The sequence below is a fragment of the Opisthocomus hoazin genome, chromosome 3, assembly GCF_030867145.1.
Source record: "Opisthocomus hoazin isolate bOpiHoa1 chromosome 3, bOpiHoa1.hap1, whole genome shotgun sequence".
Classification (NCBI taxonomy): domain Eukaryota; kingdom Metazoa; phylum Chordata; class Aves; order Opisthocomiformes; family Opisthocomidae; genus Opisthocomus; species Opisthocomus hoazin.
Window position 1 is genome coordinate 47,913,354 of NC_134416.1, and position 23,438 is coordinate 47,936,791.

The 23,438-nt window shown below is 35.0% G+C and overlaps 1 protein-coding gene across 11 annotated transcripts in view; it reads right to left on the bottom strand.

The window, feature by feature from the left end:
* SNTG1 (syntrophin gamma 1) overlaps window positions 1-23,438 on the bottom strand; it is a 365,296-nt gene that overhangs the window by 27,692 nt on the left and 314,166 nt on the right. For 9 of the 11 annotated variants that reach the window (XM_075416176.1, XM_075416174.1, XM_075416173.1 and 6 more), the window contains 4 exons: window positions 22,488-22,604; window positions 18,544-18,615; window positions 4,441-4,593; window positions 3,314-3,358 (listed from right to left, as the gene is read on the bottom strand). In XM_075416176.1, coding sequence (XP_075272291.1) covers window positions 3,314-3,358; window positions 4,441-4,593; window positions 18,544-18,615; window positions 22,488-22,604 — 387 coding nt within the window. The remainder of the gene's footprint in view (window positions 1-3,313; window positions 3,359-4,440; window positions 4,594-18,543; window positions 18,616-22,487; window positions 22,605-23,438) is intronic. The other 2 variants (XM_075416180.1, XM_075416175.1) reach the window with 1 other exon arrangement.

Genomic DNA, 23,438 nt, shown 5'->3' on the forward strand with positions numbered 1-23,438 from the left:
AAAAGCTATAACTGTCCATCAGCAAAAGAAATGTTTCCTACTGCTGCTGTTGAGGCGGAAAGCAGCAACTGGTCTATTCTTGTAGCTTCCAACACTGAAAGAACTTTATGTACTTTACTAGATGTATAAAATCTGAATTCATACAGTATAGAGATGCTCTTCGTCATTATAACTATTAATGCATAACCCCCTAAAATTTTTAATTACAAAAATCAACCATTCAGCTCTGTAGTGTTGTGGTCATAAGGTATTTGTTTTTACATTAGCAAATAAAAGTGGGTCTTTTTTGGAGCAGCTACACCATAAAATTTCAATGAATATGTAAACTTTGATTGTAAATCAGTGTTATCAGGAAAAGAGAGGATATTGCCTTTAGCAACAACTCATTAGTAGAAGAAAAGAGTGCAAAGTAATATATTTCACAGTGACTTAATACTTAATTAATTCACATTTGCAAAAATGTTCAGCTTTTGCATGCAAAGCAAAAAATGTATGCTTTTGTAGAATTATCTTGCTAACTTCCTACAAGATGCAAACTACATTTTTATGTGTAGACCTCCAAGATATCTAGCACAGACATAGAGCCTTTATTGAGAATTAAAAATTGCACGGAGACAGTGTATCAGATTTAAACTATGTATTGCTGGCTAACTCATTTGACCTCCCACCTCAGCACCAGAGGTCAATGTACAATGTGGACTGCAGCACCACGCTGAGCTGGCACAGCTACCTCTGCTTAACCACAGCACTGTGCCTGGCCTAATTAGCCTCACTGAATAGTTAAGATTTATGAGAAACAGGACTTACTAGTCTTGGTTCAATGCTGCATTGGAAAAGCAACCTGCTTCCCAGATTGAAGGTTCTTTCTACAAAAGGCAGTACTCTGTGCAGAAATATCATCTAGTTCAGCTCAATGTGGTTATCAGTAGGAAGAAACTCCATTGTAACGTGCAGAGCACCACTAGCAGCTGATTCTTTACTCATTCTTTACTTATACGTAAGACTTCAAACTACGTATTCCATGATATTCAAAACAATTCACAGAAGCAAAAAATGTGAGAACCACAAAAGGATCTCTGGAGAGTGAGATTTTAGTTTCTTTGTGGAGGAATGTCTCTTGCTTTCTGCGTGTGTTGTATGCACTTGCACATGACTCTGGTCAAAGGTCAGAGTACAAACATGAACTTTCAGACACTCATTGACTGTGTTAAGATATTTCGCATCTTCGTTTTCTATAATTTGTCTTCTAATTCGGACATTTGGAGAAAGGAAAAATGCAGAAAATCTTCCCAGGAGACTCGATAATTTAAAATTTCTTATACAAATTTCTCTAAAATTTCTTAACAAACACTTTAAGTCATTAAAAGTGACTATTAATAATATATACTGTGGATGTTTGGCTTTGGTTGCAAATTTCTCATATAGAGCTCATGAAAACCTTACCAGAACAAAAGCATCTCCCTCCCAAAAGAAGCAGAAGATATTTCAGGACTCGTTTCTGTTCCCTCACAGAATACAGAATCTTAAATTGGGTTTATGAATAATTCAGTGGGTCAGGCAGGGGCTGAAGTAGACAACTCGAAGTTGTTCCTTAGATTCTACTCCCTCAATATACGAAGTTTAAAATACGGAAAGAATGACACATTGTAAACCCAATGTAAGTTATCTCTGAAGCTAAGGGAAACCATACTATAAGTCCAAGATTTAATTCAGACTTTCAAACTCAGACTCAATTTCAATGGAGACAAACGTTAAAGCACTGTAACACAAAGCAGCTTACACAATAATCTGATTAGGGAACAAACAACTACAGTACAGACAAGAAGGATAGCAAGAAAAAAAATAATCATGGAAGTGGTGAAATTTTTAGCATAAAGTAGAAGGAACACAAAGGAAACCTGACAATCATATATAATGGAACATTTTTATGTAAGCTATAGCAGTCTCATATTCTTCATGTAAAAATGCTGTGGGATAGTAAGGAAAAAGGATCTCCATTTCAACTAAAAATTTTCTTTTAATAGGTAATTATGCAAATTGATTAGCATCTCGTACTACTCTAAATAAAACTAACTAAAGAGTGACTGTAACACATCATAACGGCAGCATTACAATATCATACCACATTTTATTGCTAAACTGTGATCAGCTTGACTGTCTCTCCTCTAATATATTTATTTCGTAAAAAAAAAAGCCTACTTGATTTTTCTTTTAGATATACCTCTCGCAGAATCTATGAATTAGGCTTAAACAATTTACCACATATTTATAGTTAGGCATTTTAAAAATATTTTCATTTGTGATGTGCTCTTTAGAATTACATCAGAATAGGGCCCTGATTAACCTCTCATGGAGGCTAATGCCAGTTTATACTCATTGAGTAACTCTGTTATTATTTGTATAATTATGGAATAGTACACAACACATTTGAATAATTTTAAATGGCAGTTTTAAACTGCAGTTATATTTTCAAAATTATATGATTTTATAGTAAGAGAAACCTGCACACAGCTGGGTTATCATCCACATGAAATATGAATATTCATATTTACGTGATTGCATAAACCACAATTTTAGTAAAAATGTACAGTTGATACCTCCATGTTTAACCTGTCAAGTTTTTTTTTTCACAGAGCAACGAAAGAACTTGTCAGAGAGAAATTATATTACTGCTTAGTCAAAACAGATTTTATCTGTATCTGCAAATTGGTGGATGAAAGCAGTAACAGACTGCTGAAAGAAAAATGGGAGGCCAAGACCAGTTATATTAAAAATTAATATTCTTTTTTTTTTCCAAACTAAGATATTGAAAGAGAGGCAAGAAAGTAAAGAAAAAAAGGTGAAATCTTAAGTGTCATTTTCACAATAATAATTTATCACGAGAAGCCTGTTTGTCCACTTTCACAAATTTGCTATAATCAGTCAATCTCAGGAAATCATTATTGCTACTCTGAACATGAGTAGAGTGAAAATAAAGGTAGAAAGGTTAAGACTAATCTGAGATTAAGATTATTATGGAAATTCTTTTTGGGAAACATGGGAGTAATTTTGAATAAACGTAACACTAAAACCCAAGAGAAAAATCTAAACTAGGAATGCTACGTTATGAAATATATTAGAGCAGAACAAGTACGAAGTGGCTTCTGGGCTAAAAGTTATTCAATAAAATTGTCACATATTCTTTTACTGATGGCACAGCAGTGCTTCTACAAACATTGTTGCAGTCAGTTTTATGAGAAAGACAAAGCATCTCAAATATTTAGTAGCAGAGGATACATATTGTTGCAATTTTTATACAAAAAGCTACACTTACATTCTTCAGCAGGACAATCAAGAGTTCAAAAGGTAAGAATAGATCCTGTAAAAGGTAGCAGAGTGCATGAACTTTAAAGTGGAACCTTCTTTGACTTCTCCTCCAACAAAGGTAATATGTGTTAAAACTGACAGCAGTGTAGTTTTTGAAAAATGGATCATCATTAGTATATACTAATTCAGAGCACCTGTATATGTTGGTTTATAGGTCAGAAGAGGGCTAACAGATAACTAACCAACAATTTGTCTAAATAAAAAATTGTCAGAGCTTGCATTCCCAGGAGGATGCAGAAAATAAGTGCAGGGAAACTGTGCATTAGCCAACACTTGCAGAGGCTGTTGTAGGTGTGTATACAGAGTAACTCATAGCAACACCAGCTAAAGCTGTTCCAACCACACGTGTTTTTTATGATTAGAACATCCACATAACAACTAGGATTAGGTGAATCATAATTGTGGTGGGTATTTTTTTTCTCTCCTATTTTATATCAAAAAAACATGACTTTTTGGGCATGTGAGAAAAAAACAGATTCATCTTTAAACATTCTGATATGCAATTTTGCTATAAAAAATTGCTAGTAATCTGCACCCGAATGTCCTCCATCTCTGCTCTGTCATCTATTTAGTAAATACACAAGAAACAAGAAATGTATGAAGAAAAGAATAACGTATCTGAGATACAATTTTGTTCTTGCTTGCATCCAGTAAGTACTCTCCCTCAGTGTACTCTCATTCCTGATTATTATAAGGACAATTTAATTCCTGCAAGGTTCTCTTATGTAATTCAGTAACAAATATAGTAGCATGTAAGAGAGTATGTAAGAATATCGAAAGAGCTGTTTTTGTCCCTGATGTACAGATTGTTTTTCCTCTCCTGCCCATGAACTTTAGTTAACAAATATGTATCACCTACTCATAATAAAGATTGTATTTGAGGTGATCTGTTCTGAACATTAGATTGCAAGCTATTTGGGAACACTGAAACTGTTTTTATGCAACTACATACGTAAAACAGTAATAATTTGAGAGCTGCAGGAGGTCAGAGAATTTCTCAAATTGCATCAGTATTTCATATACATCTAATTTGTTAACGTACCAAAAGGTAATCATCAAGGCAGTTGTTCTCACCTGTATCCGTTCAACTTCTAAAAAAGTTGCTGTTTGGAAGGCTTTTTCCCATAGGGTTAGGTCAGACTCTAGTTCCACAGAAAAGTAGAGATCTTCTCCAGATTCAGACTGGACACTGAAGCACTGTTTCCGCCGGTCCAGCAGATCACTGTCCTGATGAAAACCTGAAGTTATATAATCTGGCATACATCAATTAATATTTTTAATTGCAAACATCTATTTCTCAAACCTAGCATTTTTAAATGGCGTTTTTAATGATATAACACTGCAGTAGCTACTGAAAGCTGAGGAACTGAAAATCAGGGGTTTGGTCTAAACATTGACATTTCAATGAATTTTAAACAAGATGCTTATATTCAGAATGGTAAAGAATAACAAAGCATAACAGGCATAACTTCCGATATTTTAACAAACCAGTTCTCAAAAATGTTACCAGATATACACTTTCCAATCACATAAATTCTATAAAAGGCGTCGACTTTCTATTCACATCAGAGGAACACAAATATCAGCTTCTCAGACCTATTTGACTCACCCACCCTACTCTGGAAGGCTGGCCATGGGAAGCAAGAGATTTGTTTAAGCAGTATGAAAAGTCCATCTGTCCTATTTTCCCTATAGAGACTAGACAAGACAAATTCATATTTCTGGTGGCTTACAAAATCCAACATAAAATTTCTCTGTAGCATACTGTATACTGCCAGTAGAGTCTATAGTGGCTGCCAGTGATTAGGTTACTGGGTTTAGACCTGGAGAAGGCAGTTACTTTTGGCTTTACTTTCAACACAACAGCAAACAATGAATATCAGGTTATAAATATATAATATTTAATGCTTGCTAGAATTTTTTTAGTAAAGAATGCTTTACACTAGAATTCTGTCATGCAGTTCTTCCTTGTGAAAAATACACTTGCAGAAACAGTTTTAGTTGACTTTTCCCCTACCACAGGAAAGCAGCTGTCACAAACCACAAGCTCACCAGCTGTCCTTGCAAATACATATGGAAATTTGGGCATATGTAGCTTGGGTGCAGTTTCTACAATGCTACCCTGTAGCAGAGGGCACAGTTGAGATCAGCAAAGGAGACTCACAGGACAGTATTGCCTTCTGGTTATAAGTAATTTGAACAGGCCAAGGGGACCAAAAACAGCTGATACAAGCTGGAAGAGCACCTTACATTGTTCAAGCCAGCTATCTCTGGGATAGAGAATCAGGAACCTAAAGGTGACCAAGAACGGAAATATATGAAACAGGAATCTGTGTGAAACTACTACTCTCAGGTAAGCAAGTAGGCAGTGGTAGATGGAACACTATTTTCCTCTTTTCATTCTGAAGACACATGACAGAATTGCTCAAGAAAAGCAGCACAGTACACATTCATGAATGCTCCTGGCTCAAAACTGCTTTACAATTTCTAGAAGAATCAGCTACAGAGGCAACATATTCTCTCTTTACAATCACCATGACAAAACCAAGTTGCTCAGATTTTACAATGATCACTCACAGTGGAAGGACATCCTTCCTTACTTCCATCAAGTCCTAAGTTCAGTAGCTCAATAGCATTAAGTCATGGATGGAAAAAACAGAATGAACATAGGGTGTTAGATCTTAAAAATAGGATTTCAAAAAAAAATTAGTATTCTCATTTTTTTTTTCCCAAGTTTTCAAAAGGCTGTGTAGTTGAACTAGTTAGATGTAAAAATAATAATAGCCTATGTCCTATGACAAATACTTTTGTCTCTTTTTTTTTTCTTTTATTTTTCTTTCCACTTGGGCCCTTCTGCTAAAATTAAAATGTTAGTTCTGCTCACAGCGAGGTTTGACCAGCATTCAGAAAAGAGATCATAATGTCTAGGTTGTTGTTAATATCGCCTATGCACTACATGCTCAGCCTCAAAGCACACAGAGCAGCAGCTCTGTGACAAATGTTTAATCTTATGGATATGTGTAGCAACATAAAACGTCATTTAACACTTGACAATACAAAGCCCATCAATAGGAACTGGATGAGTAAAAGCACTGGACAAACCTCCAGGGAAGAAAAGCTACTTTTTAAAGTATAATGGCACTTCTTGTTCAACAGGTCTTAAACTCTTTACGCTCCCAGAGCTACAGCTGATTGAATGAGGCTGTTGGTCCATAACCAGATGGACCTGTTCAGCATGGAGTCTGATGAAACTCATGTGTAAAGTATATATCTTTCCCAAGGAGGTTCTTCATAGCTACAACCTCAGAAGAAACCAAAAATATTTTTAACTCCTCTTCACCTATTCTTGTCAACAATCAGTAGAGAACAATTAATTATTACTAATGCAATTGTGTACAAAACTCTTAAACCTTATTTGAAACAAGACTGAGGCACTATGTGGGATCACAGAAATCCCTGTGACTAAAAAAAAAATAATTGAATAGTCTCTGTTTTTAAATGGGAGGAAGTTTAGTGCAATGCTTGGTTCCAGAATGCATACCTATATTTAGCTGGGCCCAGTTAAGGTTTGATGTTTTTAAATTACGTTGTTAGACTCTCCCATTCCTACAGGCTTTTTCCTATTGAGAAAAATACACTGGCTATAAAAGGGGATGAGTTCTTGTATACACGGTGAAAAATGAAAGTGATGAAAGTTTTACTGAGACTGATCTCTGTTAAAATGTGTTTGAAAAACACAGAAATCTCAAAATAGTCTTTTGAAGTGATTAAATAAAAGCTTCTGTATTTTATTACCAACATTGCTAGCAATTATTGTACTAGGTTTTACAAAGCATTACATCAACCCCAGAGGATGAAAGGAGACAGAAGAGCTAAGTGGGATCTACAATATTAATCCATGTTTTTGTTATTTATATTTAAAATGAGAACATACTTTGATTTAGAAAAGATCTAATCAACAGTAGGCAGCATTTCCCCTCAGTGGTTTACACATAAAAATTTTAGAATATTTCAACTACTACATCATATTGTGACAAATAGCACACACATTGTACCCATTAAGAGAACTGAGTAAAGCAAAGCAATATAAAAACGAAAAATAAAATTCAAAACAAAACTTTTTCATACCAGAAAAATATTTTTTAAATTTTTGAAATATTATTGTGGGAATTTACATTTTGTGAAGTTCTTCTTTAGAATGAAAAAAAATTTCAAAATTTCCACAGAAATTATAATTTTCCACAGAATAATAATTTCATTTCTTGACTAGTTCTAATTTGGTGGTCCGTATGTACTTGTGATTTTGATATCCTTGTCTATGGTTAAGTCTACAGTCTACAGTCAAAAACTTCAAGTCAAATATATTTGAATGCTTCCCTTTAGTTTTAAAATAATTGCTGACATACATATGAGATATTAAATTCCTTTTCAGTTGTATTTCATTCTACTTGTAAAAATAATCTGGTGTAAGGCTTCATTTAGTATTGCTTCTGCTCCTTCTTGCTGCAAGATCTTTCTTTAGTTTTTCATTTGTGCTCAGGCATCTAAAAAGTAAAACCTGTATCTAACCATGTTTTCATTTGTATAACGGATAACTGTAGGAAACAATATGTACACAAAGTTTAAAGACGGTTACCCAAATGCTTGTAAAGGTAGGAATTAAAAGCAAAATTTTGCTTTACAAATGCAACAAAGAATTGTCCATAGTCTCTGCAAATTTAAGATAAACTTGTCACAAGTTTCAAAAATAGATCTGCATTAAGCAGAAATATTCATTAATTAACTTTTACCAAACAGTTATTTCAGCTAAAATACAAAATGTTAGTCTATCCATTTAAGAACCTCCTATGACCCTGTATTTTTATAATCACTTACTAGTTAATGATGGACATGAACAAATTTCATGTTGATTTTTTAAGAACTCTCTCATACTGTTAATGATTAGCTGTATAATTTGCCCCGACATTCTCAATCTGGATTAATACAGATGCTCTGAAGAGGAAAAAAATCACAAAACTTGTAGCAGTATGCTAATTCCCTACTGGAAGGAAAGTAGTCCTGCTGTGAGGAAAGTCCTTGGCTTACACCCAGCTTCAGGGTAAGTCAGCATTGATGCTGACAGGATAGTATGACTCCAGCTTGCCTAATTAATAATGATGTCCATGATAAGTGAGAATAATAAATTTGTCTAAGGGAACCAAGCATGGCTCATTAGGCAGATCCTTTCAAATTAAGGCAGAATGCTTCTTTATCACTGAGTAGTGACATCGCCTTCTCTTCTGCAGAGGTAATCTTTTGAGTTTTGAAAGACTGCCCTCTCCAGAGGCAGTACTACTCCTTTTAGATTACTTGTATCTTTTGATTTTCTGTATGATGAATGTATTACTCATATTTTGGATATTATTTAAATCCACTAAGATGCAAGAGATGCTCAACTTTTACTATAGTCAGTGAGAGTTGAGTTATTCTGTTCTACAAAGTCCTGTGCAATAGAAAACAAAGCTAGGTATAGCAGTTTCATGTTCATGGCATGATTTTTACCCAGGAGGTGCTCAAGAACTGTCTGGAAGTCTGGTTTACCTGTAAAGTTATATATAACATACAGAGTAATTTGGTGATGGAACTGCAAATATTAATTACACTGGGGAGCAGTTTCTGACATGAACAATTCATTTAAGATGTTCAAAACCATCCTAATCACAGTTGTATATCTAAACAGACAAAACAGACCTTGACTTTTGAGATAATTTTATTTCAGCTGTTAAAATGAGGTAAGTATTCATGTTTGCAATATTTATTATAATAATACTTAATAACATGCAGATGAGACAACAAACAAAACCTGTTTGCTGACTAGTTTAGGCAGTCCTGAAAAAAGAAATCTCTTCTATTATAACCAAAATTCAAACCCAGCATCTAAATTCTCTGAAGATAAAAAGCATTCTCCCATCAATTCAAGAGTGTAGTAACTCTAAGATGACTGTAAAAACTAATCACACCATGCCTTTGCACTTGATGTCATCAGTGCCCTGATCATTTTACTGTTTGTGTCTCCTTTCACTTATCAGCTCCATCTACATAAACATAAATCCTTCTTTCTAAGGCATTCTAATGATCTACTTCTTTATCTGAAACTTTGGCAACACTTTTCTTGAGCATCACCATTAGTTGCTATGGAGACAGTTCTAATAGCATTTACAGGCGGCAGGGAACAGATTCACTCCAGAGTAAAAAAAAGATACTGCTTCTCCAACCTATCCTCATTAATGAAGTAATAAAGAAAAAATGACCCATGCAGGCATGTACATGTTTGTACGTATTTCATCTTATTTGGACCCTTCTGTATTTTAATGTTAAAAATCATAAGAAAACTGTTGGAGTTGTGTGTGTATATAAATGCATTTAAATAAGCACAGAATGCCAGCTAAACTAAAACTGGACAAAATATTTTTCAGTGTCTGAATTTTGTGAAAACATATTTGCTCAAGGGGAAAAAAATTTATAATTACAGGATAAATCTTAGTTTCAATTAAATTTCCATTAGAAAGATCTGTCTGATTACTTGAGAGAAATAGAAACGTTCATTCCCTGTAACCTATTAGGTACAGCCGTAAGCTTGAATTACTTTCGTATTCTGCCTGAACAGGAAAATTAATTTCCTATTCTGCTGATTAAAAGATGATGCAGTCTCAAAGATCCTCATTTGAATCAGAGTAGGAGTCTGAACACAGGTTTCTTCTGAGCCAGTGCCATAATTGTGCCTATTTCTTAATGACCTTCACTCATAAATGTGTTTATTTTAATGTCATATGAGAAAAATTTTCAAAATTTTCATAAAATTGACTGATCTGTTGGGGAAAATAAATACTGTAATAGTTTCCAGAGAAGCATTGGTGGTTATTTTCTGCTAAAGACAAATCAGAGACTAATGTAATTGTAAACACAGATTAAAAAATGTGCTGATCACCTCTTTGCAGAGCTATTAAAGTTTTGTACCTCTTCAAACTTTGAGGCATTATTTGCTGGAAATTAAGTTTAAGAACAGATTCCAGAAGAGTAAACATAATGGTAATAGATAGCAATGCTAAAGAGTGATTCTATCTTTTCATTCTGAGCCCTTGTTTACAGCTTACTCAGATTTAAATAGTTGTAGCTGGAGTTTTTTCCATGTTAGTTGCCTGCCTGAGGATACTCTTTATTTTCACGTTATAGTTAAAACAGCTGAATCAGTTCTATGAAATAAATTAGGAAAAGGAATGAAATTGTTTTGTCCTTGTTAAAAACAACGAAACAAACAGACAAGCAGAACCACCCCCTGAAATTGCTTTTTGGGCTGCTCTGGGGTCTCCATTCTTTGGAATGGCAATGACTGCTTCAGAGACAGGAGAAAATTTTTGCTGCCCTTGAAAAAAAAATACAAGTTAAGATCTACTGAAAAAATGTAGATATTCTGGGCAAAATTTGGATGTTACCATTTTGAAGATTTCATTCTGAACGTGCTCCATCCCCATGTTGTACAGGAAAAGAAGAACCTTCCCTACTTTTCCCAGCTATTAGGTGGTGTTGTGCTACTGCCACGGGAAATCATAACAGGATACACTAGTTCTCCTGCAAGAGCCTATGCACCTCTTCAAGAAGTGAAAAAAGCACCTGACTCAAAGAAAAAGATGTGGACAGAGAAATTATTCTCACATGGTGAAATTTTTGTGGGTTTAGGTTTTTTTTTTCAACTTCAGATGCATTTGTTTTAAAGGTAGGAAAAGGTCTTTTGAAGATCTTCCTCATGAAGGACACATATATTGGAAGGATAACAATTAAATCTCATTAAATAAAAAGATGGAAAAATTACCCACCAAACTAATTATTCATTATAATATAAGCATTACTCACATGACTGCATACTTTTTTTTTTTTCTTTTTTTCTGACAATTCTTTACTGACTCGGATATCTTGTCAATACATTATGGCAGGCTGAGAATAGAACAGGGTAGCACAGCGAAAGCATTTGTGCTGGATACCAATACGTCAGCAAATTTATATCAGCAAATGTGTAAAAAATGCTATTTTACATGTACTTGCTAATAGTGGTCTGAAAAAAATTCAAAAGTGCCTATGGAAAAGAAAATCCTATCATAAAACAATAAAACTAAAACTTGGTAGGAAATTAATATTTCTCTTTTCACTGTTGCCTCTGGCTCTTGAGATTAGGTAATATGTAAACCTCCACTGTTAAGAGAATACACCAAAAGAAATTTTGAATAGTTGCCCATGAGAAACAAAAAAAATTTATTTCATAACAATGGGACACAAATCCAGTGAAAAAATACAGTGTGATCACTGTGGCAAGAAAGCCTATAGTTCTAAATTCTTTATGCAATAAAACTGCTACATCTTGTGCTAAATTTAATTACTGCAACAGTCAGAAAGAAAGACAGGAAAAGCCCTCAAATAATTAAAGAATATAACCAGAAAATTAAAGAAACTTTATGAATTCGTGAAAAATGCTACACAAAAATCTACCAAAATTGATGTATTGGAACGCATTAGTGGATAACATACTGAAATAATGCTTCACTCCAGTCTTGCAAAATGCCCTGATTAGGCTAAGTCAATGAAAGGAAACCTTCTCAAATTTTGGATAAATCTTGAACATCTGGGATGTAAGACTTCTCTTTTCTGAGTATCCTCATAAAGTATTTATATCTTGCACCTTAATTCTGTTATTTCTCATCAGTCCTCTTGCCTTATGTTAAAAGTTGAATTTGGCTTTGCCTTTCAAGGATGTCGCAACACCACTGTGGGTCTCATAACCAGACAGGCAGGAAAAAGCGTTTTCTTAGAAAAAGGAAAATCTAATGCCTTTAACCAACACAGAGGTTGCAGAAGTCTTTTAAACATCTATTTACTGTATCTGTTATTCTTTTTCTTTTCCTCTGTGTGTTTATCTTGTTATTTCTTCCAGGAAGCAGGAGCAGACTCTGAGATCGGCAGCTCCAGCCCAACACAGCTGACTCATATTTTCCCCAAAAGGCAACAGTTCGTACTATCCTAATATTGCATGAAAAAATGTCAAAAAAGTAGCTTTTTTTTTTTAAATAAAGAAACCTCTTTAAAGTTAAAGGGAAACAGAAAAAGCCTTAACTACTCTACAGTTCAAAAACTGTTAGTCCTTCCTTTTCTGAAATCAAATAAAATGTTAACAAGCCCTTATACAGTGGCATCATGCATCAACAACACTGCCTCTTTGCCTTCAAAAAAAGACTCTTGCATAGCGCTGTACAGTTACAGAAACACCCACATCTTTACCACTCAAGGCCCATTAAATTTATCCATATTAACACACCACAGACTAGGGATTGTACAACTATGTACATGTTGAAGAGAAATGAACTGATGTCACATACAGAATCAGAAAATATAGACAATCAGGCCAGAAGTGTGGTCATCTACTGCATATCTCTATGCAAAGTAGGAGCATCTACACACCAACTTATGTTTACAAGGGTCCAGTGATGGAAATTCAACAGCCTTGTCAGGGATTATTCCAGAACTGAATGATACTAGCACCTAAGAAGTTTACCGTATAACTGAAGCCAGCTTAATGATGGTGTTAATGTCAGTCGACATGGAGATCATTTATGACTTTTACTATTTTTCTTATCTTATAAGACAATTCTTATCTTATAAGACAATTGTCTTATCTTATAAGACAATTGTAATCCTAGTTACAGTGGGAACAGATCCTCTTTTCTTCAGAAATATTAAATACTTCTAAATTTAGAACTGGAGAAATATCAAAGACTGAAAATTACTTCAACAGTTTAGAACTGAAGCACTCAACAGTTTAGCCCTTTTTACAAGAACTGGCACCTGGCTAAACCCTCACTGAAAATCTATTTTTCCCTGGACACAGCATTAACCTGTTCATAAAACGGATTCATTACTTATGCCTCCTAAGCAGTTTTGAGTATATGTGAAGTACTTCAGTGGAATCACATCAGGATGAAAGTCTCAGTCATGAAGCAAACTATGTTAACGACAGACCTCAAAATATGATGGTTACTTTCACGTTCGATGCTTATGTGTCTATCAGCATTAATTTAAACATTTATCTGAATATATAAACATTGTCAGTAGTTTCCCATGCTTTTTATATCATCTTTTTCCCATACTTGATTTATGGGAAATGGAGAACAAAATTGCAGGAAATTTAAGTGGGAAAATTAACATAACTGTATTTGAGGATTTTACAAACACTGACAGCTAAATAAGGAAGGAAACACAGTCTTCTGAGACACCAAGTTGGTCCTGATTAATACAGTAAGAAAATTATAGCTGCACTGATGTGAATGATACCAGCTATAAACATCAGTCATTCACCATCCTGACATGCTGCTGGCATAGGCTGCCTTTCATAATTATCCTCACATTTCATTTCAGAGCTGATCTGACACCTGAATATGTTCCCTGTTTTATGCTGAATAAAGTATACTTTTGACTGTAAATCTCCAAATATTTTTGCATAACACTTTGGAGATAAAAGGCAGGTGACTGAACTATAGAAAGTATTTTCTCACAATTAAAAGCAGGTGCTTTGATGAAGCTGAAGAACACCCGTAGCTCAAGCAAACAAGGCAAACTTGCTTGCAGAGAAGTGCAATCTTTTATATTATTCTTCACAATTTACCTAAAAAAATTAATAAACATTTTTCTACATCCCATATGGAAAAGTTACTTAACAAATTAAGTTACTTACCAATTTGTCAAAGATACTTAAATCTTGTTAAAATATACACACTTACACATGCACGCACATGCACACACACTCAAAACCCACGTTAAAACTGCGTATCAAAAATATAAAATGTACCAAAAAGACACATACAGTTCCACCAGCTCTGAAGTACTGAACAGGACAAAGCCATCTGCCCATTTCTAAAACTAGTAACATAAGTACCTGCTTTTCTGGAGTACTGAAGATTTGATGAGTCCTGACATTGGAATTAGTTGGCTTTTAATGGAGTTTTATCCCTCAAAATAGAGGATAGGGTGAAACAAGCTTCTTCCATAATAAATTAGATATACTTATTCACAGAAAATTCTACCACCAATTCTGTTGAAAATGACTCATAGATACATTTTAATGTCAGAAGTGGTATCATTAGATTGTCTTGACTGACAAATTGCTTATCATGGATCACAGATTTTCATCCATATGTTAGTGTCACTGTCCCACTAGCATCAGTTTGAATAAAACTGGTTGTAAAAAAAGAAAGTGGTTTAAAATCTATCATCTTCTTCTACTAGTACCTTCCACTGATTAATCATCAGAACTTATACAGTTTCTAACTTCTTCCCAATTTGAACTTGCCCGACTTTGATTTCTACTCACTCTTTCTTATTACCTGTTTCTTTTTATAGTTAAAGACTTCTTCAATGCCTTGTATTTTCTCTCTGTTAAGATACTTCAACCCAATAATCAACAGATATGTTGAATTTTTAATAAATTACTTCATATGCTTCATATGTATTTACCCCCACAGGTCATCAGTTATTTGCATCTCCATAAATGTTCCTTTTACATCCAACATAGCCCACTGCTGTTTGCCATTATTTCACGATGAATAATTTAATTGAATATAATTAAATTGTGATTTTTGTACTCACTCTGCATTACCTACTTTGCATGTCAAAAATTATTTCAGCCCCAAAATCCTGACATTGAAGAGCTTTATACATCTGAGATGCATTTTTACACGTTCTTCTGAAAACTTTCTATGTATTTTTTCTTTTATAATCCACTATTGTTTTGATAGTGTGTGAATGTGATTGTCAGGGTTTGAAAGTTATTTATACATTTTACTATCTAAAACTGTAAATATTGAAATAGGAGATCAGTGCTTCTTTTCTCAATTTATATCAATAAAACTGTTTTTCACACAGTCAAAAGAGAGTTTTTTAAAATCTACTTTCATACTTTAAATGTTAATGGTCTTCCTGATTATTTAGAAGGTCTTAACCACATTAAGAACAGTGACTTCTTTCATTTCTTAGGGCAAGTCTTTTTCTTTTCTTTTTAATCTGATGGGGGAAAAAAAAGGAAAAAAAAAAGAATACAGTAAGCAACAAAACAGTGATTTACTAAAGGACTATTACAAATATGAATTCACTAGTTATAAATCACATAATAATCTCTGACATCTCTGATTAAGGTGCAGAAGATCCTATCATTTAGTGCTTGAGGCTGAGAGAACAGTAAAAATTAAAAATAGCATCTCAGTTTCCTATATCATTCATGAGAAGAGTCAAAGCCTTTGGAAGGATGCTAAAGGAGAATGCAGGCAACTATGAAGAAAACATTGGCTGTGGTGGAAGATGAGTTCTGAGTTTTATTTAACATGTTTGGACTATATTCTCTTCCTGACGATTAAATCAGTGAAGTACTTTGCTGGGCATAGACATTAATATTTATTTAGTGTTTTAATATTTTTACTGTCACCAGAAGTGGTAGCATTCTCTCACACCGAAGCACTGAAATATTCATGTGCATTCAGTAGGATCTGGCACTTCATATTATCCACTGTAGCACTTCTGTCATGAAGAGAAACTTAGAGAAATCTCTCTAACTGAGGAAATTACAATTCTATTTCAAAAGACAAACTTAGGGTAGTAAGTCTCTCTAATCAAAACTGCTCTTGTGAAGTTCATCAGAATTTTAGTCAGAATCAAGGAGTAGAAGAAGAAGTAAAAAATGCTTTCAGACAGATCTAGTAAAGTCCTGTCCTTGTGGCATGAGGGACAGCTATTGAAGTCGCCAGTATATAGCAGAAGAAAATACCAGCATGCTCAGGTGAAAGTTGCATCCTAGTTTCTAAAGTTTGTAAGTCTTAATATGGACAAAGTTTTTCGAAACATCTCACTCCAATCTAAGCAAGCCATGCAATGAAGATATATTTTGATTAGTAAGTGTTGTGGTAACATTTAGTAATTCACTTTGACAAAGAAGACATGACCCAAGACCCATGTTCTTTCTGGCTCCACAGAGGTGTTGCGGCACTCCTTGACCAACACTCTCAGTCCTGCACACAAATGATAAATCCTCTGATCTTTCTCAGGATGCCCAACTGTCTGATCAATATAGAAGGAAATATGATTTGGAAACATTAATTCTAGAGCACTACTTCTCACTCCTGGGCAAATTTGTATGAAGGTTAGCACAGACCACTTGCAAGTCTTTCTCCTTAAAGTGAATATTAGCACAGAATCTATATCTATATTAACAAATTAAACATGTATGGGACTGTTTGCTGAAACTACAGCCAGCTGGCAAGGACCAGACCACATCCATGCTACAAAACTCTTTATCCCCCTAAAACAGGGTGTTCACATGCAACGGCTCATTAGAAATGCTCCTTTGCTCATGATAACTCTCCAGCTATGCCAGGAATTGTTTGGGAGACTGCTAGATGGTCCATTTGGCCCAAAATCCATGGTAGCGATCATTCTAAAATAAATTAAGAGTATAGATGATGGCGTTCCACTGTCTGGGAATGTTCTATGATATTTACTCCTAGTGAAGGGTAGAATGAACAATTTCAGTTTAGCCAAGAATACAGAACTAAACCCACTTAAAAGACACAGAGTGATGATACTGTCCTGCAAACAGGCATTACTATCTTTCTGGATTTATCTCTGTTCAATGACATATGATTGTCTCTTCTGTAGTAGAAACACAGAATAATTCTATCTTCTCAGTTTTCCCAAAAAGAATGACATAAGCGCAGTCTTTGCATGGAAGAACAGGAAGTGCAAGAGAGGGAACACTCTGCAGGAGAAGAGCCCAGGTTCCTTTTCTTCATTTTTTCATTAGGTTTCCTGAGCTATCATGCTATCTATCAATCTCTGAGAATATAAGAATTTCAAACCCTGTTAGCCTAACCTTTTGCCATTCAACTATTTCTCCAAGGAAAAAACAATTATAAGGAAAGTAACATGTGAGGTACTACAGAAGGGAAGAAGTTTGAATGTAATCACAAGGCACCATAGTAACTTTTTTAAAGTTGCCTCTGCTTCAGTGATATCCATGGAGGTTGTACAAATGTGTCTAGAGACATGCACTGTTAAAATGGAAACATTTATGATGCTGGCATAAAAGCTGAACACAACTTGGAGTCTCCACAGAGGCTCAATGCGGTAGTAGTAATGAGAAGCTGGTTTTCTTGGTTTCACTTGTTTTTATACTCAGTAAAATTATGGTTAAGTCCTACAGTACCTACTGTAGAAAACTAGAATGTGATGAAGATTAATACTCCAATGTCAGAAGCTGTAATTTCATTGCAATGATTTTTTTACTTCCATTTTTGTATTAGTTACAGGTTTTAGTCAGCTAAAGAACCTGTTTGAAACTTCAGAAAAGACTGAATTACCTTTTGCATAATTTTGACCCAAAAAACCCAAACCCAGCATACACAGGAAAGAACTTCAGATGAATGGAAAGACACTTTTTTTTTCTATCTCTTTTTCATCTCCTTTTCCTCTCCTTATGTTTTGGATTAGGAAATACTGAGCATCTGGAAAACTGGTTTTCACTGCTTTTCAAACAGAGAGAAAACCATATATATAATGCTGAAAGAATTCAGAGTTAAAAATTAAATACCTTTCACTTTCTAAACATATTTCACTATCTCCTCTCATTTATTATAATTAAGGCAAAACGAAGAAATTGAAAATCTAAGACAAAAGTTTTCAGAATGGTATTACATATTTTAAGGACTCTGCTTTCAGTCTTAGTGAAATTTTACATTGCAGCCACTGCTAGTTGCATCAAAATATTTGAAAGCAACTGAATTGATGGCTATTTCTTTATCTTCTCAGTTAAAAAAAAGAAATATTATGCTCGTTAAATGTGACATTAAAGTAAAGCTATAAAACCCATACAGCATTATGGAGAAATAAAATAGTTTCCCAGTCAAAATCATTTTATTTCCAATTTTGCCATGCCTTCTAGTTTGGCTTTGTATCTACTGACACCAGGTCTTCTGATACTGACTTCAAAGGGAAAAAAACCTGATCTCTTTCTTCAAGGTGGTCACATGCAGTTTCCAGTTGCAGTGTTATGCTCTGTTTTGTCAACTGGTCTGACAAAGTGATAATTTATTTTATACTTTCTCATCATACCTTGAGAATTTTGCACATTATCTCATAAACTGAAAATGTTTTCTCAGCTCGTGTCCAATCCCAGGTTGTAACCTGGAAAAAAAAAAAAATGGACAAAACAGGAAAAGAAAGTAAGTTATTTTTCTTTACTTAAAGACTTAAGTTTATTTAATAAATAATAATAATAAAAAAAATCTATCCCTAAACCATTTACATCCAGTGTAATGTATACATAAAGACCAAACACTGCCTCAGAAGTATAGCTACCATGGACCAGACTGTTCCATCCAGGCAGTGCTTAGGCAACGTTCTGCCTGTGCTTCTGCTTGTGCTTGTGCTTACAACACAGTGCTTTTGCATACAGGTTGCTCTGTGCTGAATGATGAGGCTTCCCCTGGGAGCTGGTGGGGGTTGCATTGAGATCCTGACAGGATGCAGCCCTTGAATTCTTCTCATAGAGCCTTGACTATATGAAGGCATGTTTCTCACCACTTCCCTCCTTGTAACTGCATGCCACAGTTTGATCGCAGTCACCTACACTGTTTGCAAATCCATAAAATTTTCCAACCTTGCAATGTGCCAGACACTTACCCCACATGCCTTGAAGTCCAGGAGAAAAAAACTTACAAGAAACAACAGAAGCAAATATACATTTCCTTTTTCTTACCAAGATTAATCTACTCCTGAATTCTAACAAAGATTTGAAGAACAGTTTATTTCTCCTCTTTGTCTTAGGATTTCACAATTTCTTTAAACAGTATTAATTTTAAGAAACTGTTTTACGTTAATAATTGCACAGATAAAAGAGTTCAGTAAAATCATGTAAGCATAAGGGTTTTAAGACTTAATACTCAAGAATAGCATCATGGATCCTCTTCTGTCAGAATTTTATTTATTTGCAGTCATCCTCAAACTCAGTTTTCACTGTCTTATTGAAGTAGGGGTATTAAACCAGATTTCTAAGGAAGGGAATGACTGAATACTGAGAGTCAACAAATTGTTTGATATAGACGGAGGAAGTAAAGATATACTGGAAATATACAATCTTTACGGCTGAGTTTGAGGAAGCCATTGAGAGATGGGATGAAAAACATGCAAAATGTTTTTGTCAGGAAAAGAAGGAAACGAAAAAAAAAAAGCTGCTCCTTCTACTGTGGACAAAAAAATGAACTTTCTCACCACGAACAGAGCAATGGGGAGAGGAGTCTTGCTACCACTCCACTGAGCCCAAAACACCAGCCACAGAAGCTGAAGTCATATTGACTCATCATACAAAATAGTCACATTTGGTGCTATGTTTAAAAGCTTACTGTAGGCTCCATACTTTGGGGAAAAATATCAGAGCTCCCCCTTTTCCTTTACTTATCTGCTTTTGTTTGCACTTATAAGGGGTCTTCTTCTCAGGCCAAAACAAAACTGTTTCCTTATAAAGATAGGTGCAAAGCAAAAGCAACTGTAGAATTAAGACATCCATAGAAATTGTTTGCCCTGTTCACCTTTAATATTTTAATTGAGCAGCTTAAGTAGCAAGAGAAAAGGTATTAGCAGATCTTTCTCAACTGAAGTCCATTCTCTCTAAGATTTCCAAGAAAGTGAAAGCCACCAGACTTGACACACTTTATAATTCTAAAGGAGAAAATGCATGATGAAATAACAGAAAAAGTAAAAAAGTAATTTTGTTTAAACCTTTCAGAATGCAAATAGCATACATTGGAATTGCTCATTTATCCAAGCATGGAAAGTAGAGGTATTATTGATCAAACAGATAAAATAAGAGGCGAGGGGAGGCCTCTGATATACACTGTTTAAACACATGCTTCCCTAATGTGTTAGACTTTGGCAGATACCAGAGAAATAATTTGATTTTCTGGTAAAAAAGTTGGCAGCACATCTCTGTTCAGAAAACGACTTAATCTAAGGAGTTTACACTGCAAATATAATTAACACTGTTTTTCTTCTTATAGCTACACTTTATGCATCTCATAAATAGAAGCTCTGAAATTGCGGCATTGAAATTTTGCTCTTCATCTTTCGTAATCCCTGGAAGAGATGAACACATATACCTGCAGCACAGCAAACATAACTGTATATGTAAAAGATTGCATACAGACAATAGGTTTTGTAGAAGTCCTTTTAAAAGGCCTATTGCAATCTTTGATAAGAAGATAATTTTGCTGGGCATATAACACAGTTACACAAGCAATTATTACACACATTGCACGTTTTTAAGGTAGCTCCATAAAAACTCTTTCTCTGTTTGTCCTTTAAAAAGCATGTTTGTCATTCTGCTTCCCTCCTACTCCATGGAGAGAAAATATTTTTCTCTATGTTTGAACTGTCTTTCTGTTTTCTGGCAAAACTAAATCATGTTGTGCTTGCAGCTCAGCTGAAACAAGACCTATAAAGACTTGTCTCATACATCAACAGCTTGCCAAAATCATCCTAACTCACATCACCATGCTTCACAGCCCTGTTACAAACATGTTCCTCCCACACCCATTAATCATCACCCATTACACATTTAACCACCAGTAGCATGTTACTCATAGAAACTTATGACTGAGTGCTCAGTAGAGGCTTGTAGTTCCTTCTCTAGTGCTTACCAAACAACAGTCTTCCTCTTTTGTATTGAACGGGAGCTCCCAATATTGTTTCTGCTTCTATCTGGTGTCTAGAATGGAGGTGGCTTTATTTGATGGGCAGCAAATGCTTGGGTAGGTCTGCCAAAGCCAGGAGAGCAGCTTTTGATTTAAGGTGCTTGGTAGCATAATCCAACATTTAAAACTGATCCTGAAAAACATTCGCCAACAAAAGCCAAACTCCCATTACTAGACACGGGAGAGTCGAACTCCCACACCAGTGAACTACTGTACCAACACTGAACACACACTGTTTTCAGTTCATACTCATTTCCACTCTTCATGTCATTCACATGTTCTTTAGCAATTTGCTAAACAAACATGAATAGTGACTGATGAATGATGTTAAGACTTTCAAGCTGGCTTTGAACTACCTCAGGAATAGGTTGCCCAGAGAGGTGGTGGATGTCCTACTCCTGGAAACATTCAAGGTCAGGTTGGATGGGGCTCTGAGCAACCTGATGTAGTTGAAGATGGCCCTGTTCATTGCAGGGGGGTTGGACTAGATGACCTTTAAAGGTCCCTTCCAACCCAAAGCATTCTATGATTCTATGATTCAGGTAGGAGGGAGCTACAGCCTGGATCTGGCAACACAGGGTTTAGCAGCAGTCAGAAAGGTCACCCAATATACAGAACAAATGAACCCACAAGCCTCTCCCTACTGCCAGTATGGGACTGCTACCGTCTCCTTAGCTATTGGCTTAAAAATTAGCTACAGGATATCTCTGTTTACTGCAGTTTAGATGTACCATTAAATTGTGAAAGTAAACTGCTGAGTATGAGACAACAGCCATAATTTTGTCCAGTGTTACCAGTCAGATTCCAGATAATATATTTAACCTAAACAATTTCATTTGCTTTCCTTTCTTCTTTTTGGTGCTCCCAAGCAGCGTAAAAGTTACATTCATGATGAAATCTAAATACAGAGATATTGATCTTTCCACAGCACACAAAAAGCTTTGATATTACCCCAAATCTCAATAGTTTGACTAGAATGATAGTTCAATTTAAACCATCTTCCTTCAGGCTTGTTCTGCCTGCCAAAGGAAAATGAAAAGCCTCCTTTTAGTAGAACTAGTTTTCTCTTGTATTTTTCAAGTGCTCAGGTAAGTGGGGGAAAAGAAATTATTGTCAGATGCCCAATCAACTGATGAATAGCTATTTTCTGTCACTTCTATACCACATACCTTCATACTTTTCAGTTCTGTAAATTGCAATACTGTTAGCTCAATGAAAGATATCTCACTGTGAAAGCTTTGTACATGCTACATGAAAATATCTTATTTAATAACATTTATTCCCATTAAGCATGAGAAATATACTTACTGGAGGTGCTATAAACTTATACAGAGAACATCCCCTCAGTGCTAGAAACTTTGGTGTGTACATTCGATCCTGAAGGGAGTCTTGTTCCCGCTCTTCTGTCCAGCCCATGTAGACTATCTGACAGAAAAATCAATAGTGATGACAAATTCCTCAGACACTTTCTTCAAATGAATTGCAAATATTTCATGCAAGTAAGATGATGTCTGTCAAATTTTACATAGCTACAAACCTTGAACCACTGACACAATATGGTGTATTGGCAGTTCACTTACAATCACATACTTGAATAAAGGATGCCTGTTACGGCAAGCCAAAAACGTCAGAACAAATATTTATTGTACTAGCAACAAAAACTAAAAAAAAGCTAAACCACATACTCAGTGGATGCTAAAGGTCTATTATCTCATTAAAAGCTCCCTGAAGTAATTCTATATATTTGCTGACAGATCATTTCAGAGAAATTTAATGCAAGTGAAGTGTAAGGAACCACTAGGCAGGAATACAAAATCAAGTAACTGTTGTTACACTGCAATGTAGATACAGTCTTCACACATAAGTTCACAATTATTCATTAAATAATATGATCTTACAAATTTTATTTCCAAATAATGACAAGGTTTTTTTTTCCCCCCTCTGAAAATCCTGATGTAGGAGTTTTGAATCTCCTTGCTAAGGAATAGCAAGTAAACAGACTGTTTTCAGACACTGCTTTGAACAGATTTCATCTACAGCTAAGACATAACCAGCATGCTGTCAACTTTTACCACTACTTGCAGATCTTCCTATACAGAACTTATTCGAACACATTTTAGGATCTAATTCCCTACCTATTCATCTATTAAGTTTGAGCAATTTAATACTAAATCCTTAAAGAGTAACACAGTATGAGTCATCGCTATGCCAGCTTCTGGAGAACACCTGAACAAGGAGCAGACACACCATGCAACTTTT